The 20,878-nt window shown below is 33.5% G+C and overlaps 2 protein-coding genes across 18 annotated transcripts in view; one reads left to right on the top strand and one right to left on the bottom strand.

Annotated features, from left to right (window-relative positions):
* Znf644 (zinc finger protein 644) overlaps positions 1-4,411 on the top strand; it is a 105,827-nt gene extending 101,416 nt beyond the window's left edge. For all 17 annotated transcript variants that reach the window (XM_046461540.2, XM_058585125.1, XM_058585122.1 and 14 more), the window contains 2 exons: positions 2,022-2,124; positions 2,712-4,411. In XM_046461540.2, coding sequence (XP_046317496.1) covers positions 2,022-2,124; positions 2,712-2,904 — 296 coding nt within the window. In that variant the 3' untranslated portion in view covers positions 2,905-4,411. The remainder of the gene's footprint in view (positions 1-2,021; positions 2,125-2,711) is intronic.
* The window catches only part of LOC131424885 (endogenous retrovirus group K member 6 Gag polyprotein-like), a 218,607-nt gene that overhangs the window by 53,403 nt on the left and 144,326 nt on the right, over positions 1-20,878 (bottom strand). The gene's annotated exons all lie outside the window — the stretch shown is intronic.

Genomic DNA, 20,878 nt, shown 5'->3' with positions numbered 1-20,878 from the left:
TCTGTTTGCATCCTGGAGTAATTTCTTTGCATTTTTCAGAAAGTTTGAATAGAGTGTGGCATTTTGACAACCAGCAAGTTCATCAAAGTGATATTCTGCCAGTAGTCTCATGATAAATGAAATGCTTACTCTGTTCCGCATAACAGAGGCAGGGGTTGTGTATAGTTTACATTACAAGTGGAAAGAGTAGCTAACATCTACTATCTTACCTTTTGAGTTCCCTGAACTCTCATTTCCTGTGTATGAATCATTTAAAATTCACTTAAATTCAAATTGCTCACCACAACAATCAGGAAGAAGCAGCTGCTGTTAACAAAATATGTGGTACTGTACTCTTCATGTTAGTTGTAAAGAACCTAGTTTCTACACATAAGCTTGGCTGGCCAGTGATCTATATCTAAGAATGTGTGATATTTAAAGAAAAGATGCCAAGGTATTGCTTAGGAATGTTACCTGTATTACATAGGGCTAGAACAGATTTCCATTCAGGGGCTGTCTAAATGTTGGTTTAATTACTGAGTTTAGCTTTATTTCTATTCTAGACTTATTTGTAGAGTTCCTGTTATGTGCCAAGCTCTTGACTGAAATAACGAATGAAAACCTTAGAAGATTTTTCTGTTCCAGATTTTGGTGGTTTACCTTTGAATTAGCCATTCTTTAAAACTTTACTTCCAGTCGTTCTTATTACTTATAGACTCTTGTTATAAGAATGAAACAGAAAAAGACTGTGTGTCTTAGATTTTACTTTTAAACAGGCAGGTGACAGGATGCCGAAACCAGCGGCCTGAATGAAATTTAGGCTTCTTATATGGTTTTTAATTTTCTGTGGCATTTCTGTTGGCATTGCCACTTGATTATTATAAGGAACTATGTTTACTGGTTTTGTGTTAGTAGCATCTGTTCTTTTGGAATCCGGACTTTGAAAAACTCATTTCACAGAATCATTGAATAGCCAGTTCCTGTTCTCTCTTACTTGGAATTTTTTCAGGGGATTTCAGGTGGCAGAATAAGAAGAAAAGCCATTTTGAGTGACTCTTGTGTTACATTTGTATCCCTCCCCCTTGGATTCCTAGAGATAAACTCTTTACCTTCTCTTCCTGCTAATTGACAGCAGCACCCTGGATTACTATCATCCCTTTGTCCAAAGAAATGGTGTAGCTGAATTCAAAGACTTATAAAATGTTATGTCCTATTTCAGCTTATAAAAATACCTTTTTTCTTTATTAAGCCAAAATGTTTTGAATAAATAACAGGAAAAGTCAAGTAATGGAAAGATTTCAAGAACACTTAGCACTAAAATTTTGGTCTAATTATAAAATCCTTTTTTCCCTTTTTAATCACATTTTTAAAATAAAATATTGAAGAAAGTATAAAGTGGAAAAAATGTAAAGAATAGTTAACATCAAACATTGCATTCAGTTGTAAATTTATGTAATACAGATTTATATTTATTTTCTAGTAAAATAAAACTTACATGTTTGCATGATTTTACACTTACTACAGATTGAATTTAAAAATGAAAGTTGAGCTTTTTTTTGCCTTTGAATTGCCATGAAAATTGACTTTTATTACATTATTTATGTTCCCTTGCTCAGTTTTTTACAGCATGTGAGACCTACTTAAATGGAGTAGATTGTAATCAAATGCAAACCATTTAATGATCTTATATAAAACATTAAAATTTTCCTGGAGTTAAGAAAAATTTAACCAGATGTTATGATTACATTTGATCACGAGAATTTTATGGTAATTATTGACCAACTTTGTAGTTTCCAGTTATTTACTTATATTTTATCAGTTCTAATTTGGAATGGTAAAGTATTATTTGAAAAAAGGAATACAAGACAAATATATGTAGATAGCATTACTGCTGTTAGAGATTCAGCTACAAGTTAGTGCATGCCTCGGAAAATAAATACAAACTTTTTCTAACTTGATTTTGGTGGTCTGACGTCTCTAAAAATATGTATGTATATTTCATAATAAATAAGGAATTTAAGTCTTTCTCTTCCCTTTTTTAGCCTTAGATTGTAAACAAAAGAAATCAAGGTCAAGATCTGGAAGCAAAAAGAAAATGTTAACGTTACCTCATGGTGCTGACGAGGTTTACATTCTCCGATGCAGGTATCTACTTATATTGCCATCTCTACTCTGTTTCTTCAGCTGTTTTATTTGGGATTTTTAATTGGTGTTAAGGTACATTCAACAATCAAGTTATAAGTGAACTTCTAAATCATTTTATACCTTAGCCAAGAGCCTCCATTATACTGTGATTTGTAAAAGTGACTTTTTAATTGTTGTGGTTTTTAAATTTGGTTTGTTTAGTTTGGTTCAGTTTCAGTTTTTACTGTCATAAGTTCCTGATTATTAGGAACACATTTTACTTTCCCCTCATACAATACCTCCTTTCATATACTCACATAAGAAAGAATTCTGAATTGAGTATGGGTCTTCAGAGAATGGCACATTTTGGAGTGATAATTGTTGTAAATTACTTAAGATTTGTAGGTTTTTTAACTTATTATAACTCTTAATAAACATAGGAATTAGGAGTTTCAGTATCATTAAATCATCTCAACTTCATTTAGATACTGTCAGGGTGCTATATGTAGTATATAGTAAGGTTTGTTCCTTAAATATTTTATGGATTTTATGTAAGTTGACTTTAAATAAAAGGAATTGGTTAAGAGAACTTTTATCAACTTCTATAGGTTTTGTGGCCTAGTCTTTCGAGGACCATTGTCTGTTCAAGAAGACTGGATTAAGCACTTACAACGACACATTGTAAACGCTAATCTTCCACGGACTGGAGCTGGCATGGTGGAAGTCACGTCACTACTTAAAAAGCCTGCTTCCATTACAGAAACTTCATTTTCTTTACTAATGGCAGAAGCAGCTTCATAGAACCAGGAAACCTTTTAAATAGCAAATTTGAATTGGATGTAAATTTTAAATTCTTTTTTTTTTTTGTAAGCCACAATAAATTATCCGTTTATAAATACTAAAGCAGGAAAATGGGGAAAGTGAATTTACAGTGACATCAGAGCAAATTGAACACTTAAAAACAGTAAGTAGTCTATATATTTTATATAGAGTGGAAGATGTGTTTTTAAGATTTACTAAGTTTTGTTGGTTAACTATGTTCACTCAATAAAAGACCTTACATGTAAGCAGCCATTTATAAATGTTGCACATGGATACATATAGACAGACTTATTGGAAAATTATGTTTTCTGCAGTGTTACCAGAATCAAGGCTCTGTTTATTCCCCACAAGACTTGCATAGAAATATAAGATATTATATTTTGTTTGTATGTATTTAGTGTTTTGTATAATACCAGGAACTTGCTAACTAAATTTACTCAACTTAGGGCATTAAATATCATGTACTTCATAGTTTGAGACTGTTCACTCAAATAGGGCAGAGTACTATTCTATCTAGATGTGTAAGTGTTTTTTTAAAATCACATGGAACGGTTTTTTTTATACTAAAAAGTGGAGGGAGATTTGTTTAAACAAGTATTTCTAAAAGAAATATGTACATAGTCCTGGAAATTATTTGTGGTAAGGAAATATTCTTTACTCCAGTTGCATTTCTCAGACAATAAAGTGGTGCATCCATGCTACCTCCTACTTTGTCAACAAAGATGCTATTTACCCTTTACATTTTTGTATCATAATAGATTTTAAAAATCTAATGTTCTTTATTGCAAGACATCCTTTTGTTAACAGATTTGTTTCTTTTTAGTGTTTTACCTAAAATTTGACATGCTTACAGGACAGGTTTGCCTCTTACTTTATTCAACATTGTAGAAATGTAATAAACGATGCTCACTACACAATTTAGAATAGGCTTTCTCATTTATATTATCTTCCAAATTTGATCAGTTAGCAAAACTTAATACACCAATTAAAATATTTCTACATATGATGAGAATGTTTACAATTTAAATTTTAGAACTTGTTTTGGATGTGATTATATGTATGAAAATTGTGTAACACTATGCTCATGCTAAGAACCGACATAACGGAATTACTGAAATAAATGTGCTGTGAGGAATGGAAAATATGGTGCAGGTGTCTTGGTCATGATAAATTGTGATTATTCTTTTCAACTATTTCCAAAAACAAGTTAGTTCTTTTAATTTGAAATTAGATTCCTTTACAAATAACAGTTTTTGTATGCAGGCACCATTTCATTTAATTTCATGTAGTTTGGCTAATATTATAGTTGAACCAAGGATATGCATTGATACTTTTCTTTATGTGTAAATAAAGTTAAAAACAGTTAAAATAAGGAGCATTTTGGTAGAGTGTATACATACCTCACTGCCAGTGAAATTGCTTTCCTATGGTATATCTCCTTACCAGAAAAATCTCTAAATAAAAAAAGACTTAAAGAAAATTATAATGTCTATAATGTGAAGCATTTCTTATTTAATTTCTTATTGGTGAAAATAGTCCACTTGAGGTTGTGTTTACCTGATTTAAATTATTTATGTGTATTGGGTTACTTTGTTCACAGAATACAGTTTTGTTAGAAACATTGCATAGATTAACATATGAGGAAGATAATTTTCTCCCTTTCATGATAAATTAAACCTTTTAAACTAGGAACATGTTATAGGTGAACTTAGAACATTGGGTTGGTTGGCTGGATTGTCCCACCAAGGGTCTCCTGATCTCTAGGGTCCCTAGATAAGGGAAAAGTACTTGCAAGTTGTTTTCAGTTTTTCAAAAGGCCTGATAGATTCTTTACTTTTGACTAAAAATATACAAAGTCTTGGTGTATCGGTTATCTCTTATTGTGCAAAATTCTTTCATGGTTATTTCTTTCTCCATATTAAAAAATATGTGTGTATACATATATGTATGTATACCTGTATAGACATATCTGTATATGTATCCACACACATATACATACATGCACTTTTTAAAAATATGTTTTTAGTTGTAGATGGACACAATATTTTTATGTGGTGCTGAGGCAAGTGCTCTGCCACTAAGCTACAACCCCAGCCTACGTACATACAATTTTTTTTTTTTTTAAGATAGGGTAGTCTTGCAGAGTTGCCCAGATTAGCTTTAAATTCATAATCCTACTGCTTCAGCCTTCCCCAGTAGTTGGGACCACAGGCATGGGCCATAGCACCTGACAGGCACACACACACACACACACACACACACACACTCTCTCTATATATATATATATATGTGTGTGTGTGTGTGTGTGTGTGTGTGTATATATATATATTTAATTGTAAGATTTACTACAGGCAAATAAAATTTGGAAGTGAAAACAAAACATAGGATTTCTAATGGGAAAATTAGCAATTTCTAGAACCCCTTTTAGCTCTTATTCTTAAAAGTTTTGTGATTTTTGTCTTATCGAGGTAATTATCAAGATATATGGGGCTGGGGTTGTGGCTCAGCGGTAAAGCACTCGCCTCGTATGCGTGAGGCCCTGGGTTCGATCCTCAGCACCACATAAAATAAAATAAAGATATTGTATCCATATACAACTAAAAAAATAAATATTTTTAAAAAAAGATATGGATACAAGTAGAAGAATTAGACCACAAGTTTCATAATTAAACCTACGTTAAATTTCTTGTATATTGAACAATATTTTAAATAATTATTTCTACTTCTAAATATAAAAAGAAATCAATCATGAAAATAGAATAATAATTCAGGGGCTGGGGATGTGGCTCAAGCGGTAGCGCGCTCGCCTGGCATGCGTGCGGCCCGGGTTCGATCCTCAGCACCACATACAAAGATGTTGTGTCTGTCGAAAACTAAAAAATAAATATTAAAAAATTCTCTCTCTCTAAAAAAAAAGAATAATAATTCAGGTGAGGTGTTGTTGTGTATGCCTGTAATCCCAGCTGCTTAGGAAGCTATAGCTCAGTGTTCAGTGTCCAATACCACATCTAAGAAGAATTTAAATTAAAAACAATTGGGGAGCTGGGGTTGTGGTGTGGCTCTGTAGAGCGCTCACCCAACATATGCAAGGTGCTAGGTTCAATCCTCAGCACCACATAAAAATAAACAAATAAAATAAAGTTATTGTGTCCAAATAAAAATTTTAAAATAAAATTTATTTTAAAAAATTTTTTTACAATAAAAACAATTGTAAGTTAAACAAAGAGCATTTTTTTATAGTAAAGATATTTGGATTCAGATTTTTCTACTGGTGAATTTAGGCAATTTCAGCAAATACTTTAATTAAGGAACTTTTAGACAATGTTTACTTTCATTTATAACATTTTACAAATATTTTAAACTACATTTATTATTTCACATTTAGTTCCTATTTCAATAACCTCAGTTCTCTTATTTAAAGTGGCCAGGAATGCTGCTCAGTAGTAGAGTGCTTGGGTGATAGAGTGCATGAGACCCTGGGTTCCATTCCCAGTCCATCCCCAAAATCAAAAAATTTTAAAAAAATGGTGCATAAATTATTCAAATATAAAAAATTAAACCTGCAAAATATGGAGAAACTTGAATATTCTTGAATACTTTAATATTTCATATAATTTAGTAAGATGTCTAGTTTAAAATCACAACTCAAAGTTGATTATGCAGTTACTAAATTTAGAAGGCTGAACTGTTAATCTAATAGGTCAAATAATTTTTAGGTATGTACAGATTGCCTCTTGCTAAATTTGTTTTACTGAAAGATGAAGTACATTAAAGTACTGTATTAAAAAGTACTTTATTTACAAGGACAAGATATAAAACATTGCCAGCACCCCCAACTAAGCTCTTCATCTCACCCTTTCTTTTTTGTGTGTTTGTGTGGCAGTGCTGAGGGTCAAATCCAGGTTTTTATGAATGCTGAACTATATCTCTAGCCCAATTCTGACTTTGAAAATAATCATTTATATACTCTTTTTTTTTTTAAGAGTTTGACTTCTTATGAATACATGTACTTTATTTTTACTTGGTGTATTTTATAGAAATGGAATCATGTTTTCTTTTGTGTCTTGGAGTTTTTGCTTAGTGTTGTCCTTTCTGTTGTTCTATTAGCTATAGTGTATTTTCATTATTGTATGTTACTGCATTATAGTGTGACCATTTAATTATCCATTTTCATTATTGATACATATTTAGGTTTTCAGTTATGGCATTAAATGCTATGGAGCTCTAAATATTCTTACATTTCTGCTGATAAACGCCATTGCAGTTTTCTCTAGGCTCTATGCCAAGGAATGGGGATTTTTGGTCATAGAGTATATGCTTCAAAGAGAAAACAAAACTCAAAAGATGACACATGTTTATATTTCCACAGGAGTGCATAAGAGTACTTGTTCTTCCAGATCCTCACTAATAATATGGTCTAATTTAAAAATTTTTGCTAGTTGGTGTAAGTGGCATTTCATTGTGAATTTAATTTACATTTCCCTAGGTTTTGTCTTTTCTTATGTTTATTGCCTACTTGGATTTCCTCTTTGAGAAATGCCTTCACAAATTGTCCCCCCCTTTTTTTTTTCTTTTTTCTTTTGGGATATCTGTCTTTGTTCATATTAACTGTAGGAATTCCACTAATCCTTAAATTGTATGTGTTGCAGTTATCTTCTACTTTGTTGTTTTATTTTGCATTTGTTTTATGGTTACTTTTGATGAATAATCCTTAATTTTAATGTAATCAATTCTATCCTTTTAAGTTTCTTAGGTCTTTTGTGGCAAATGTTCTTGGCTTTTGTTTGCTGAGGAGGCCTTTATTCACTTAATTCTTGAATAATATTTTATGAGTGTGGAATTCTAGATTTGGATTTATTTTCTCCCCACATGTTGAAGCTTTTATTCCACCATTTTCTGCTTTGTTTCTGCTTTAGTTGTCGATAATGTCCATTGTCTAAATTTCCTGGCTGATTTTCTTTTTTATCTAATTTTCTGAAATTTTTACTATAATACTTCTATCTATGTGTAGGGATTTTTATTGTCAAGTTTGGAGTCTCTTTTGGATTCTGGAAGAAAGTCAATATCTCTATAATTTTTCTGCCTCGTTTCTCTCGTTCTTTTGGTACTCCAATTTTAAATTCTTCTCACTGCCTTCACTAGATTTTTATTTATTTACCTTCTCTGTTTTCTCTTTTACTCTTAATGCTATATTCTAGTCTTTTTTGATTTACCTTCCACTTTAATTTTCTCAGCCACTAGTGTCAGGTCTAGAATTTCATTTAGTACTTTTTCAGATATACTTTTTTATTGTTTCTAGTATTTCACATCTAATAATTCTGGAATTTAAAAATATTATAGATCTGGTTCTTTTGATGCTTTTTCATCTTGTTCATGGTGTCATGTTTCTTTTTGCCCCGATGTTTGTATGCTGAACATTATATTTGAAAACTTTGGCTATTAGTTTTAGAATACCTTAATCCAAGTTTAAGTTTTGAGTTTACTGGCCTAATCAGATGATCTAAAGTTAGCAAGAGCTAGATCTGGGAAAGGCTGGTTTATATCTAGTTTACCTTTTGCCATCAAAATGCAATCTGATTTCACAGCTATTTCTTTCACATAGGACTTGCCCACAGGGCAAAATAAAAGGTTGCACTACTAGGATGGCCTTCACTGGATTTCTTTTCTTTTAGGTTTTTGACTCAATTTTTCATTATGTTGTTAACTTTTTGTGTTTATATGAAATAATATTATTAATCGAGAATTTTAAGAAATGTGTGCACAGATTCTCTTGAGAATGGGTTTCTATATGTTTTATTCACTTCTGTTTTCCTAGAAGAGTCTTGATAATAATAGATATATCCAGTGACATATAAAGTGAATGAGCTACTTTAAAACAAACTTATGTGAGGGTACAAAAATCCATCTTTTCCCCTATTTTTCTTAAAAAATACATTTTGGCTATTCTTTTGCATTTTTTCTCTTCCTTATGTGTTTTTAAGCTCACCCAATTCCTTGGCAATATTATTAAAATTTGTGAAAAATGGGAAAATGTAGGTCTTTCCTTTTAGAAACATGGTTTTTTATTTATTTTGTATATGCTACAGGAAAATCTTAGTTTTCTTTATAGAGAACCTCAGATTGCTCTTAGAATTTGTGTTTTAGTTTTGTTGCCATTATGAATGAATTTTTTCTAATGCAGTAGTGGTAATGGAAAGGAAAACTGTTGGTTCTATTGTGTCAGCCTTATTTATAGTCTTTTTGCCTTAGTAAGTTCTCTTTCGATAATATTTTTTCACTTATTTCATGAAATTTTCAGGGAGCCAGTCATCTGAAAATTTTGACATGTATGTCTTGCTTTATAATATTTATTCCTGTTTTTTTTCTTATTTATATTTTATCAAGGTGATAACTGTAATACCTCTATTGCTCCTGAGTGTATAGATGATACTTATGTTTCATCATTAAATTATTGAATTGAAAATAACTAAAAGTAAAGTGGCAAGAAAGTGAAAAATAAAGTAGAAAAGAAGTTTTGCAAGTCATGAAGGGTTGCTTAATACTATAAACTAGATTTGCTTCTATTTATTCAACTAAGAATTTTATTCGTGTGTATTTATTTTGTTTTCTATGTATTGTGCTTACCATTTCTGTTCTTTTCCCATATTTTTATTGGTTGATGGAGTTTTATTTGTGAATTTTTTATATATATATTTGAATAGGATCATATGGGGCATAGAGAAGTATCTCCTTCCTTAGATAATACAAGTGCTTTTTTAGATTTTTTGGGGTCATTTTAAAAATTAAGTCTTTAATCCATTTGAAAGTTTTGGCTTACAGTATAGAACAGGAGTCCATTTCTCCCTTCCATGAAAATATATAATCAATTTTAACAACATCATTTATTAAACAGTGTTTGTCACATACCAAATTCTCATGTATGGGATCTGCATGTGGAATTTCTTTTCTGTTCACTGTTCTTTCTTTTTCTAAATGAATACTGTATTTCATTACAGGGATTTGTTTTATACTGTGTTCTGATAACTGGCAGAGCAAATCCTTTGTCCTTTAAGATACATCTTCAGTATTCTCACAGATTTTTAGGATGATATTACTATCCTTTTCTTCTGTTCCAAAAGTTTTGAATCCATTTTCATAATCTTGACAAATGTATCCTCCATTTAAATTTTGTTTTACATGGCTTACTAATGTTTTCTCTTTTATTCTATGTGGAGCTGTCTTTTCTAATTTGTTGTTTTCCTTTTTTCCCAGAAAGGTGAATAATAAAGTGAATGGGTAAAAGATCCTATCAAGGCAGTTCTTTTCTCTCAGAGTGCCTAGTCTGGCCATTTGATTGCTAGTCTGACTTTTTCCCTTATAAGTAATTTGATAAAAGATTTTCGGTTTATTCTTAGAGTTCAGGATACCGTGTGTGTGTCTGTCTGTCTGTCTGTCTGTCTGTCTTCAATCATTCTACCCTGGAACTTAATGAGCAAATCCGGTTAAAAAAAAAAAATCTAACTCAGGTAAAATTTGCTATTACCTAGCTAATACTTTAATTTTTCCAGTTGTTCCTTTTCCTCCTTCCAGAACTCCCATTATCTGCATTTCTTTGATGTATTCTTCAAATCTTTTTCCTCCTGATTTCCATTTATGTTATGTTTGTTTTGTACTTTGAGATATATCTTGTACTTACAGTGACCATCCTTGTTTTAAAATTGTATTTCAAAACTACTATTACTAATCCTTTAGAAGTTTTTTTTTTTTTTTTTTGGTGTGTGTGTGTTACTTGAAGCTTTTTAAATGGTCTTATTTATTTTTCTTTTTTTATCTGTTGTAGCATTTCTGTTTTATTGAGGACAAATTCGGATTATTCTTATTTTCCTCTCTGGATCTGGGCCACCTTACATAGGTTATTTTTCTTTAAAGCTCAGTGGGTTCTAGTCTGTTTGTTGGAATATTCTGCATCTGAGTAATCCTCTAAGAATGAAAAGTATAAAGTGGCAGTCCCTGTTAGGGCACTGAAGGGAGTCTCTGTTCCCTGGTCTCCCTGATTTCCCTAAGCACTCTATAATCTCTTGATTTCAAGTTCAGTTCCTTCTTGGGCTTTATAAAGATAAAATACACTTAACATGGAGGCCAGAATTGACTTTCTCTCTGGAGCCCACATATCCCTGATTGTCAAGTTTTTCCTAGGATCTGTCACCTCTGATTCTTAACCCTAATTTTCAACACATGGAGAAGAAAACTCCCGCCCCTCCGCTTATTTTGCCCAGCCAGCCGAGCTGTGGCACATATCATTCCCTTTTCTTTCTTACAGGAAGGACCCCAACAGAGCCCTAATCCTCATTTAGATTTATACCAGTTGTCTGTGTTTCCCCTCAGCCATTTGGCTTAGGTGAAGCTACAAGTTTAGTGTTCAGATGGAAGAGAAAGGACTTCTGTTGGAATCACCTCTGCTCCCATAATTTCTTCACTCTTTAATTTTTTAACAAATATTAATTTATTTTTTAATTAGCATCTATCTCAATCAGTATCTCTATCTTTTCCCTATAACACAAGAACCTTAGTATGCTCTTCTTCCCTCCCATTCACTATCTTCCCTCATCCCTCCCCTTTTTTGAGTCACCTGAAATTTTACTTCCATATTATTTTAAAAGTTTTATCAAGTATTGATTATTCACTAGTTAATAGTCTATGTGAAGGGTGCATAAAGCCTTTTTGCTGAAAACTGAAGTGTAGTAATTGCCTCAAAGAAAAATCCATATGCAATTGTTGAATTCCAAGCTGAATCAGTCTCTTTTTCCATGGAACATTTTTGTAAATGACACTGATCTAACAAAAAATTAACCATTTTAATGTAAACAACTTGGTGGCATTTAGTACATTCATAATGTTGTACAACATCCACCTCTACTTAGTTCCAAAATGTTTTCATTACCCCCCTAAATACATTACCCTCTGTATACATTTAAGTACTTGATCCCAATTTTCCCCTACCCCTAATACCTAACATTTATAATAATAGTAGTTATTGAGCACTTGCCACACTCCAGTTTCCAAGAGTGAGTGTACCATACCCCAGCCCTATTCCTCACAAGAATTAGCCCTAATAGGTTTCGTCTGTTGTAAGGTGGAATTTTCCATGTTACCAAAAATTTAAAAATGATTATTTCTAGGCTGAGTGCTCTTTCTTTCTTTCTTTGACCTTAGCATTTCCTCTCATGTAAGAACATTGTTAAAATATCCAAAGCTGAGTCTACCTTGATGGAAGCATACTCTCCCTCCTGTCCCTACTGCGTAGAGGCCAAACAGGAACTAGAGTGCAGTTCCAGGGAAGTTGTTATGGAGAATACTCTTCACTGATGTGTAATCCAGGAAAAAAGAATCCGTGAGCTGAATCAGATTGGTAGTCAGCAAGATTTTTCATCTGAATTGCCCTGTCTAAGCAGTTTGCAGTTACTACTTTGGAATCAATGGTAGCAATAGATAATAGACTTAAAAAACAAACAAACAAACAAAACAAAAACCTAAGGGACCTTGCACTTTGTTTTAAAGGGATTTTTTTTTTTAAACCTAATGATAATTTTTAAAAACTTTTAATTGGAGTTTTCTTTAAACCCTAATATGTCCCTATAGAACTTTTTACTTTGAAGAATTGACTAATTTTTTTTGATACTTCTTTTTCTTTATTCTTTAACTTGTATTCATAAAAGAGATAAATGTTCTAAAGAATATGTAACTTGGTAGAGATTTGGCTTGATGTAGATTCTCTCATACACTCTGAAGTGAGTTGCTCTCTTAACACAAATCTGTCCTAGGACTTCAGCCTAATATTACTTCTAGCATAAAGAAAGAATATCATGAAGGATTATGAAGACCAAGATTATAATTATTTATCTTACTGGGATAGATTCAGTGGACTTTTTTATGCATGTTAAATGTAAATATTAATCCTTGTAATTGGTCCTTCAGATTTAGGCCAGAATAAAATACAAATCAATCAATTAAGATATTACGAGAGGAGTTATATTGAGTAGGAGCTGTAGAGAACATGATGAAAGTTTGGTTAAGCTAGGTAAGTTGAAGAGAATCCAATTTCTAAGAGTAGGTATTGAGAAAATGTTAGCACTATGGGATATTGGGAAGGAAACTTCTTCAGCGCAATTGCATACTCCACCCAGGGGTTATGCTTGAAGAGCCCAGGTAGGGAAAAAAGAAAAAAAAAGACCTTGGTCTACAGCTGAGGAAAAGTTAAGTGTTCCATAAAGCATTTGTCAAAAAATTGATGCAGGAAGAAGGTTTCTGTATTGAGACTACCTGTATTTGCCATTTTCACAGGTTTTCACACAGCTACTTTCTCCGGTATTAAAACCCTATCAGAAACATTTCATTTCTATGATAGAACCACAATTTGTCTTTCTTTTGTCAAGTAAATAAAAAAAAAAAATTCCCACTGTTGTCGCTTGATGATGGTAATATCGTGATGGTGGTAACAACAAAAGGAAGACGAAGAAGAGGAGAGAGGTTGAAGGCAAACTTGAAGTTCATGGTTATTATTTGAAGAAAGCCAGAGATTAGTCATTGGATCTGAGGTGTTCCCTGAAAGCTCATGTGTGAAACAATGCAGGAATGTTCAAAGGTGAAGTGATTAGATTATGAGAGTTGTCAATCAGTCATTTAGTCCATTTGATGGATTATTAATTTGAAAGGGCTACTCTACTGGTGGTAACTGTAAGTGGGTAGAGGGTGTGACTGGAGCAAATAGTTAATTGAGGGTGTGCCTTTGGGGTTTATATTTTGTCCCTTGATCTCTCTCTGCTCCTGCTGCCATGCATTTACAAAACTCTTCTCTTCCATGCCCTTCTGCCATGACATTCTGCGTTCTGCCTTACCTTGGACCCAGAACAATGGAGTTGCCTGAGTATGGACTGAGACATCTGAAACCATAAGCTCAAAATATGACTTCTCAAAGTTGTTCTTGTCAAGTATTTTGGTCACGACAATAAAAAGCTAACAAATACCCAGGTATCATAACTTGGTTTTTAGTCCTGTGTTGTTCCCAGTTTTTAGCCACACAAAACCCTGAATTCATATTGATTTTAGTTGTCCTAACCCCAGGGATTAGACTACTTCCACCTCTAAAATTATGTCATTAGAACAAAAAGCCACCCACACCAACACTAATAAAATTTGTCTGAACATTATCAAGAATATCAAATATAGCATATAAAAAGTAAGGTATCCTTTTAATTAAGCTTATGCTTAATTATAATTGATTTATATAGCAGTGAATTTTTTGGAAACTGCCTCTGAAAGGGATGCAGAATTCATTTTGGCAAAGATAAAAAGAAGAGCTGATAGCACATCTTATCACCACATGGAGGGAGGCTAGCAATTAGACTAAAGCCAGACAAAATCACAAGTAAAGCCATAAATAAAAGAGAGTCTTAATGTGATTTAAATACCGTGACTGAGTTGCATTCAGTGTCAGCCTGGTCACCAAGTCCAACGTGAAGTCCTCCTCTATAGAGATGTATTCTAGCAAAAGACTTCTGCATTTACCATCTGGCCCGTGACTCTGAGCACATCTCACTGAATGACACATAACCCAGTGGGATACACCAAATTTGCTTAAACATGAGCGTGTCATCTTCTCATAACAAAGACTGAATTTCACCCTAATTTTATATTCTGTAAACTTTGTTGTGGAAATTATTCTAAAAACTGTTTTCTCGATAGACCTATAAACATTCACTGATCTTATTTCCTATATCAAAGCCACGTTTTCAAAAAACTGAATTTCCATTTAAATTGAGAAGCAATTAGATATACTTTAAAAATCCACAGAAGTAATAAAACATTAGTAAAACTAAACCACTTTATCAGACCAAGTGAACTGACCTTCCAAACAGGAATTTGATCATAAAACTCCAAAAATTTTTCTGTTCTCTGTCACAGTTTCCTGGGAAAAGAGCACTACTTTTGAGAAATTTCTGTAAAGTTTTGACTTAGTTTAATACCTCAAACTGTGAATTGAGGTAATTTTCAATAAGGCAGTCACGTCTAGTTTCTCCAGTCACAGAGTTTGAATCTACTGAGCTTCCTGTATTCAGTGTTATTGTGGAAGTATTTCACATTTCAGGAGCAACAATATGATTTGCCTAAATAGAAAGTGTTCTTCCTTTAAGACTTCTTTGTCATCCCTCAGACTGCTAAATATTTCATTGGCTATTGGGAGAACAGACATATATATACTATATCTTACAAAGCACCTCAAATATACAGATCCCTAGTTAATCCTAATAAGCTCTCTGATGGTATGTGGTGATCTTTCTAATAGATGCTAAAGAAGGAGCATTCTGTGAAAATTCAGAAAAAAAAATTTAACCATTTTTTTAACAAGATTGTATGAAACTATGACCCTTTAATGGAATAAGATAGAAATGGAAATATAAGCAAGATTCTTTAGACACAACAGACGCAAAGAGAAAGGAAAATAGTTGTAATTAGAAGCAAAAAGTTTTAAAGCAAGAAGTATTAATATATTTTAATGCCAATTTACTTCATGTAAACATCATTAGAAACCAAAATGGAAACGAAGCATGTGAAAAATAAGGTAAGAAATGGTATAAAATTCTGGGGACATCCTGCTTATGCTGGACTTCTTCAGGGCTACAGGCATCGACAATAGGTCTTTCATATTGTTTTAAGAATTGACCCAAATTATTGTGAAGCCAAATGATAATGAAAGGTGATAAGGTGATTGAAGATTACAAAAGGGCATCATAATGCTAATGTTTTCAAATGTCACTTGGACTTCTTAACCTGGAAAACCACTGAAATTGGCCAAGGGGAGAAAAATTCATAAACTTATGCTCTTATTTTAAAAGAGCAATAGAGCCATGCATAGTAACATACACCTTAATTTCAACTACTCAGGAGGGCTGAGATAAAGGATGGCAAGTTGGAGGCCAGGCTGTGCAACTCCATGTGAGATTCTATCAAAATTAAAAGGGCAAGGTATAGGGATGTGCTCTGTGGTAGAGCACTTGCCTAGCATTTGTGAAGCCATAGGTTTGATCCTTGGCAGGGAGGGGGCAAAAAGAAAAAATAGATTGTGTAATAATATTTTTAAAGAAAAAAAAATCTCTTTTTAAAGAATAAAACCTCTGCAAGTTTAATACTGGACCCCACACTCCTGTCTTAAATGTAAATCCCACCCAAATAAAAATAGGAAGGTCCATTAGGTGGAAAGATGGTGACTATCTGTTCTATATCTCCCCTGAGTTCCAAACAAGAAATGGACATAAGTATGAATATGAGGTATTTTGACAATGAAGAATATTATTAAGTGGGTTACTGAGTGAATTTTATTCTGTGAAAATCTTTTAAAAACTCATTACTATCCCTCAAAACAGTTATTGTCTTATCTCTGACATCGGTAGCCCTATAGGAAGAGATGTGATGATTACACAAGAATTTAAAAGTGTCAAATCTGGATACTAACAAGACTGAAGCACAAAAATACCTGGCCATAAAAATAAGTGGAGACATGTATATATCAACAAAATGACTGAATTTAACATTAAATTATCAAAAAATTGCTTTTGAATAGTAAGGGAGTCTTCATTTTTAGTTTTAGTTGTACAGCTATATACTTTTCTGAAACAGACACCAGGAGAATCTTAAAACAAAAATCTGGCATCAAGAATATTTTTTGTCAGCTGCATATATACATGTGTGTGTATATATATGTTTCATACAATACGCTTTAGAAGATTCAAGCTCTTGAGCAACTCAGAACTTTAGGCATTAGACCAATGCAAGTACATTTCAGTGAAGGCTGGGATCCTGGGAAACTAGAATCTTGAAACTATCATGCCTGACTAAAACTGAACTATTTCTGCTGATATCGATCCAGGAATGATGAGAATTTTTTAAGAATCACTTATTCAACGTCAGTAAGAATAACGTTTAAGAATTTTAGTCCTGTGTAGAAGTGAGCTAGTATATTAACATCTGATTTTTCCTGTTAAGAGGGCTTACTGAGCTGTGGCATTTGCCAAATTCAGTAATAAAAATATTTCCTCTGTGGCTGACTGCAAACTACCAAAATGATATCACTGAAGGCAGAGTTGGGAAAACATGTATAGTCACCTCTTGTTGCTCCAGTACACCAGTAGTCCTATGAGAGATGTGCATAGAGCAGCAAAGTTGAAAAGCATCGCTAACTGCCTGTCATTCAGTAACAGCCACCATTTTCATTATCAAGTAGAACTTCTCTAACTTTGTGACAAACTCTAAAAGCAAAACAAACTAATGCCAACTGCTCAGGAGGCAGAGGCAAGGGGATCAAAAGTTCAAAGCCAGCCTAAGCAACTTAGAAAGGCCCTGTCTCAAAGATTAAAAAAAAAAAAAAAAAAACTAGGGATGTGAATGAATGGTTAAGCACCCAGGGGTCATTTCCCTGTACCAAAAATAAAATAAAAATTTTAGAAAGCAAAATAAACGTGATTCTTCTGAGAGCTATTCTTGCTATTTATTTATTGTGGTACTGGGGACTGAACCCACGAGTGCTTTACCACTTGTCTATATCCCCAGCTCTATTTTTTTTTTTTTTTAATCTTGAGACAGGTTGTTTCCAAGTTGCCCAGGCTGATCTCAAACTTAAGAACCTCCTGCCTCTCCCTCCAGAATCACTGGGGTAATAGGCACTTGACCACACCCATATGACAGCTATGCTTTTTTAAACTCAATTGACTTCATTATTTAGCAGAGGATTATTCCATATTGCTCCTTGTCATAATATCACCCAAGCCCTTATATGTTCCAGTCATGGAAAGTGAAATCATTTAATTTTACCAGTCAATAGAACAGATTCTTAGGAGCAATAAGCACAGACTATTCAGCAGGCCTGAGGTGGGAGAATCACTTGACCCCATGAGTTTGAGATCAGCCTTAGCAACATAGTGAGACCTCTGTCTTAAAAAGAAAAAAGCTTGAGAGCATGCTTTAGTGTGGATTTTAATATTTTGGTGTTTTAAGACTCAATATACTGAGAAATAGCAACTACCATTGGATAAAAGTCTTACTAGAGAATATTAATAGTTCTGGAATATTATTTGCTTATTTTTAAAAACAATATATTGCTTTAGCATATTAGTTTATAACCCACCTCCTATCTTCATCCTTAGACCTATACAGTATCTTTGTGACCCCAGGAAATGTGTTATCTCACATTGTCCATGAGAAAAAAAACTCAAGAAACAAAATGACATTAACTTCCCCAATACCAGAATGCCCAAATGGCTTGGGTTCCTACCTATAAATCAAGTCTTAAGAATTAAAATTTCCAGTTGCTTTCACATTTTCTATGAATTCCTGCTTTCCATATTTAAAATCTAAAACCATTTGGCAAGTGCAAAAACTTCCCCTGAACAGTGGATTCTTAGAACAGTCATTCCAATCATTAAGTTACTAATAATGTGCATAACAACACTTACATTGCCATGTTTTGCTCACTGATCTTCACAACAATCCTGAGATGTCATAGATCAAGAAAGAGCCTCATAAGAGCTAAAATTTACTTACCTAATGTCAAGTCATACTGGAATTTGAATTGTCATTGGACTCCCAAATATACATGTTCTTCCTACTACACAATGCAGAATAACATAACAATCTCATTGCCAAGCCTCAGACTTTGCAGCAGTGTTTAATTTGTATTAATGAGGTAATAAAAAGTGCTTTCTGTTTGAGGCATAGGGGAGTCTGTCAAGATGAATTAAGACTAATCTGTTAGTATTAAGCTGAGTAGGGGTTAGAAACCCATTTAGACTACATGAAATTCTTTCATTTTACAACTGACAGAGAATTTATACCCAAATAAAAGTCACCATGGTCCTAATAAAATTTGTTAGGTTTATTTGTCTGGTTGGTTGCTTGTTCTTTTTTTAGTTATTTAATGTAAGTAATCTGCTCAATCACAGTTGATGAACATATCTCTAAGTTGGTGGGTTTTATTAATTTTATGTTTATGTCGCATATTTGTTTTTGTTTGATTTAGGCTTTTTTGGTATAGGCAATTGAGTCTAAGCAGGCTTTACCTATGAGCTATATCTCTAACTAACCCTTTTTATTTTTTAAGGAAGGGTCTCACTAGTTGCCCAGGCCAGCCTTGAACTTGAGGTCTTCCTGCCTCAACCTCCAGAGTAACTAGGATTACTCGTGTGCATAACCACACCCAGCTTGATTTATTTCTTCTGGATTTTATTTCTGATTTTTTTCCCCTAACACAATTAATGACCATGTGACTCAACCATTATCAATTCCTGTGAGTTAACTTTCTGTATTGCTGATGGATAATGAGTAAGATTATTTAGCTGGTTCTGACTGGTCAACATGAATCACTGGCAAGATGGATAACAACATAGAAGACAGGAAGAAGAAGAAAGAATATCTAAGTCAACATGCTGAGGTGTGCAGGTGCCGGTGCCCGAGGAAGAAATGATGAAATACAGAGGGCGTTCTGATTATTTGCCTTAACGTATATTTTATTCTCTTTTTTTAAAAAAAATAGTTATAAAATTATGAGTCATGAAAGATGGAAAGCCTCTCAACGAGGTCTTCTGTAGATCTTAGTTACCCCAATGCACAACAGAAAACAGTGAATGTACTTTTTGAGTTCCAGAGTTGTAAGCTTCACAACTGAGAGAATCATTTATTGAGTAATGTAGGCTGCTGATGGATCCTCCTAATTGAAATTATATACTACCAACAAACTTCAGATTTGATGCAGATTAGAGTAATGGCTCTCGTTGGTAGCAAGGGATATACTGACAACTTGGAAGCTCCTCTGAGGCCTGTTCCCTGTTGGGCAGTAAGTAGCTCTATCAAGGAATTGGTTCACACCACACACACATAAAGGCATTCCCTCATTAGAGGTTTTCCAAGGCAGTCCCCCCCCCCCCAATTCTGGAATGCATGATCAGGCCTGGACCACTTCCAGGGTATGGAGGTGCTGATATGTGATTTGCAAACACTGGTAGAGCCAAATCTGGAACCATTATTCTGTTCTCAAACTCAGGTTTTATAAATGGAAGCCAGAGTAAGAGGTTTGTGTTTAGGACCACCAGATGGCACCATGTACAGATTGAAAGCATTACCTTCTCTGGAAGGAGGATGCTAGTTTGTCATCTGTCCATTTACAAAGGATACTTTCTTAGGTCAGTGATCAGTGGTAGATATGGTAGAGCTGTGACCTAATGACATTTTTGTAACTACCCAACTCCAAGGTATTGAAACCTTCCAGGAGAGATTGAAATAATCAAGCTAGAATGGGGGTGAAGTAGGGAAAGGAGCAGGGAAATCATAGTAAAAAATAAACACTACTAAGTTGGAGAGGACCAGGGGAAAAGCATCAGAAGGTAAGTAGAAATGCAAAAGTAAATTGGGTTTTTCCACTACACCTGTTTAGAGAGAGCAGTGCTGCTTCACAATGTAATTAGAACCATATGAAATTGCTGTCATCATGGAATATGGTTCAATTTAATAAAACTAGAAACTATTGTAAATGAAATAAATTTATAAGAAAAACACAAGTTATTCATTGGTTTGCTAGTAGTAGAATAGTAGAAAAACAAAATCCAAACTAAATTGTTTTTTAAAAACCAATGTATTCAACCCAAATATTTACATATTTTTAATCCAAACTACTTTCTATATGTCCAGCGATGATTTGAGAAAAAAAAAAAGTTTGAGAAGAAAAACAAGTTAAGCCAGCATTTTATATTAACCTAAAGGAAATTTAGGCCATTTTTAAGAATTAAGCAGGTGTTCTGGCTTAATTAAGCAGGCACACCACTGTAATCCCAGCTGTTTAGGAGGTTAGGGCAGGAGAATGGCAAGTTTGAGGCCAACCTCAGCAACTTAGTGAGACCCTGTCTCAAAAATGGCTGGGGGTGTAAGTCAG

The sequence above is a fragment of the Marmota monax genome, unplaced genomic scaffold, assembly GCF_021218885.2.
Source record: "Marmota monax isolate L192 unplaced genomic scaffold, Marmota_monax_Labrador192_F-V1.1 WCK01_AAM20220418_F8-fsc00070, whole genome shotgun sequence".
Lineage (NCBI taxonomy): Eukaryota > Metazoa > Chordata > Mammalia > Rodentia > Sciuridae > Marmota > Marmota monax.
The sequence above is the reverse complement of the archived record's forward strand: the minus strand, read 5'-3'. Positions and strand labels throughout refer to the sequence as shown.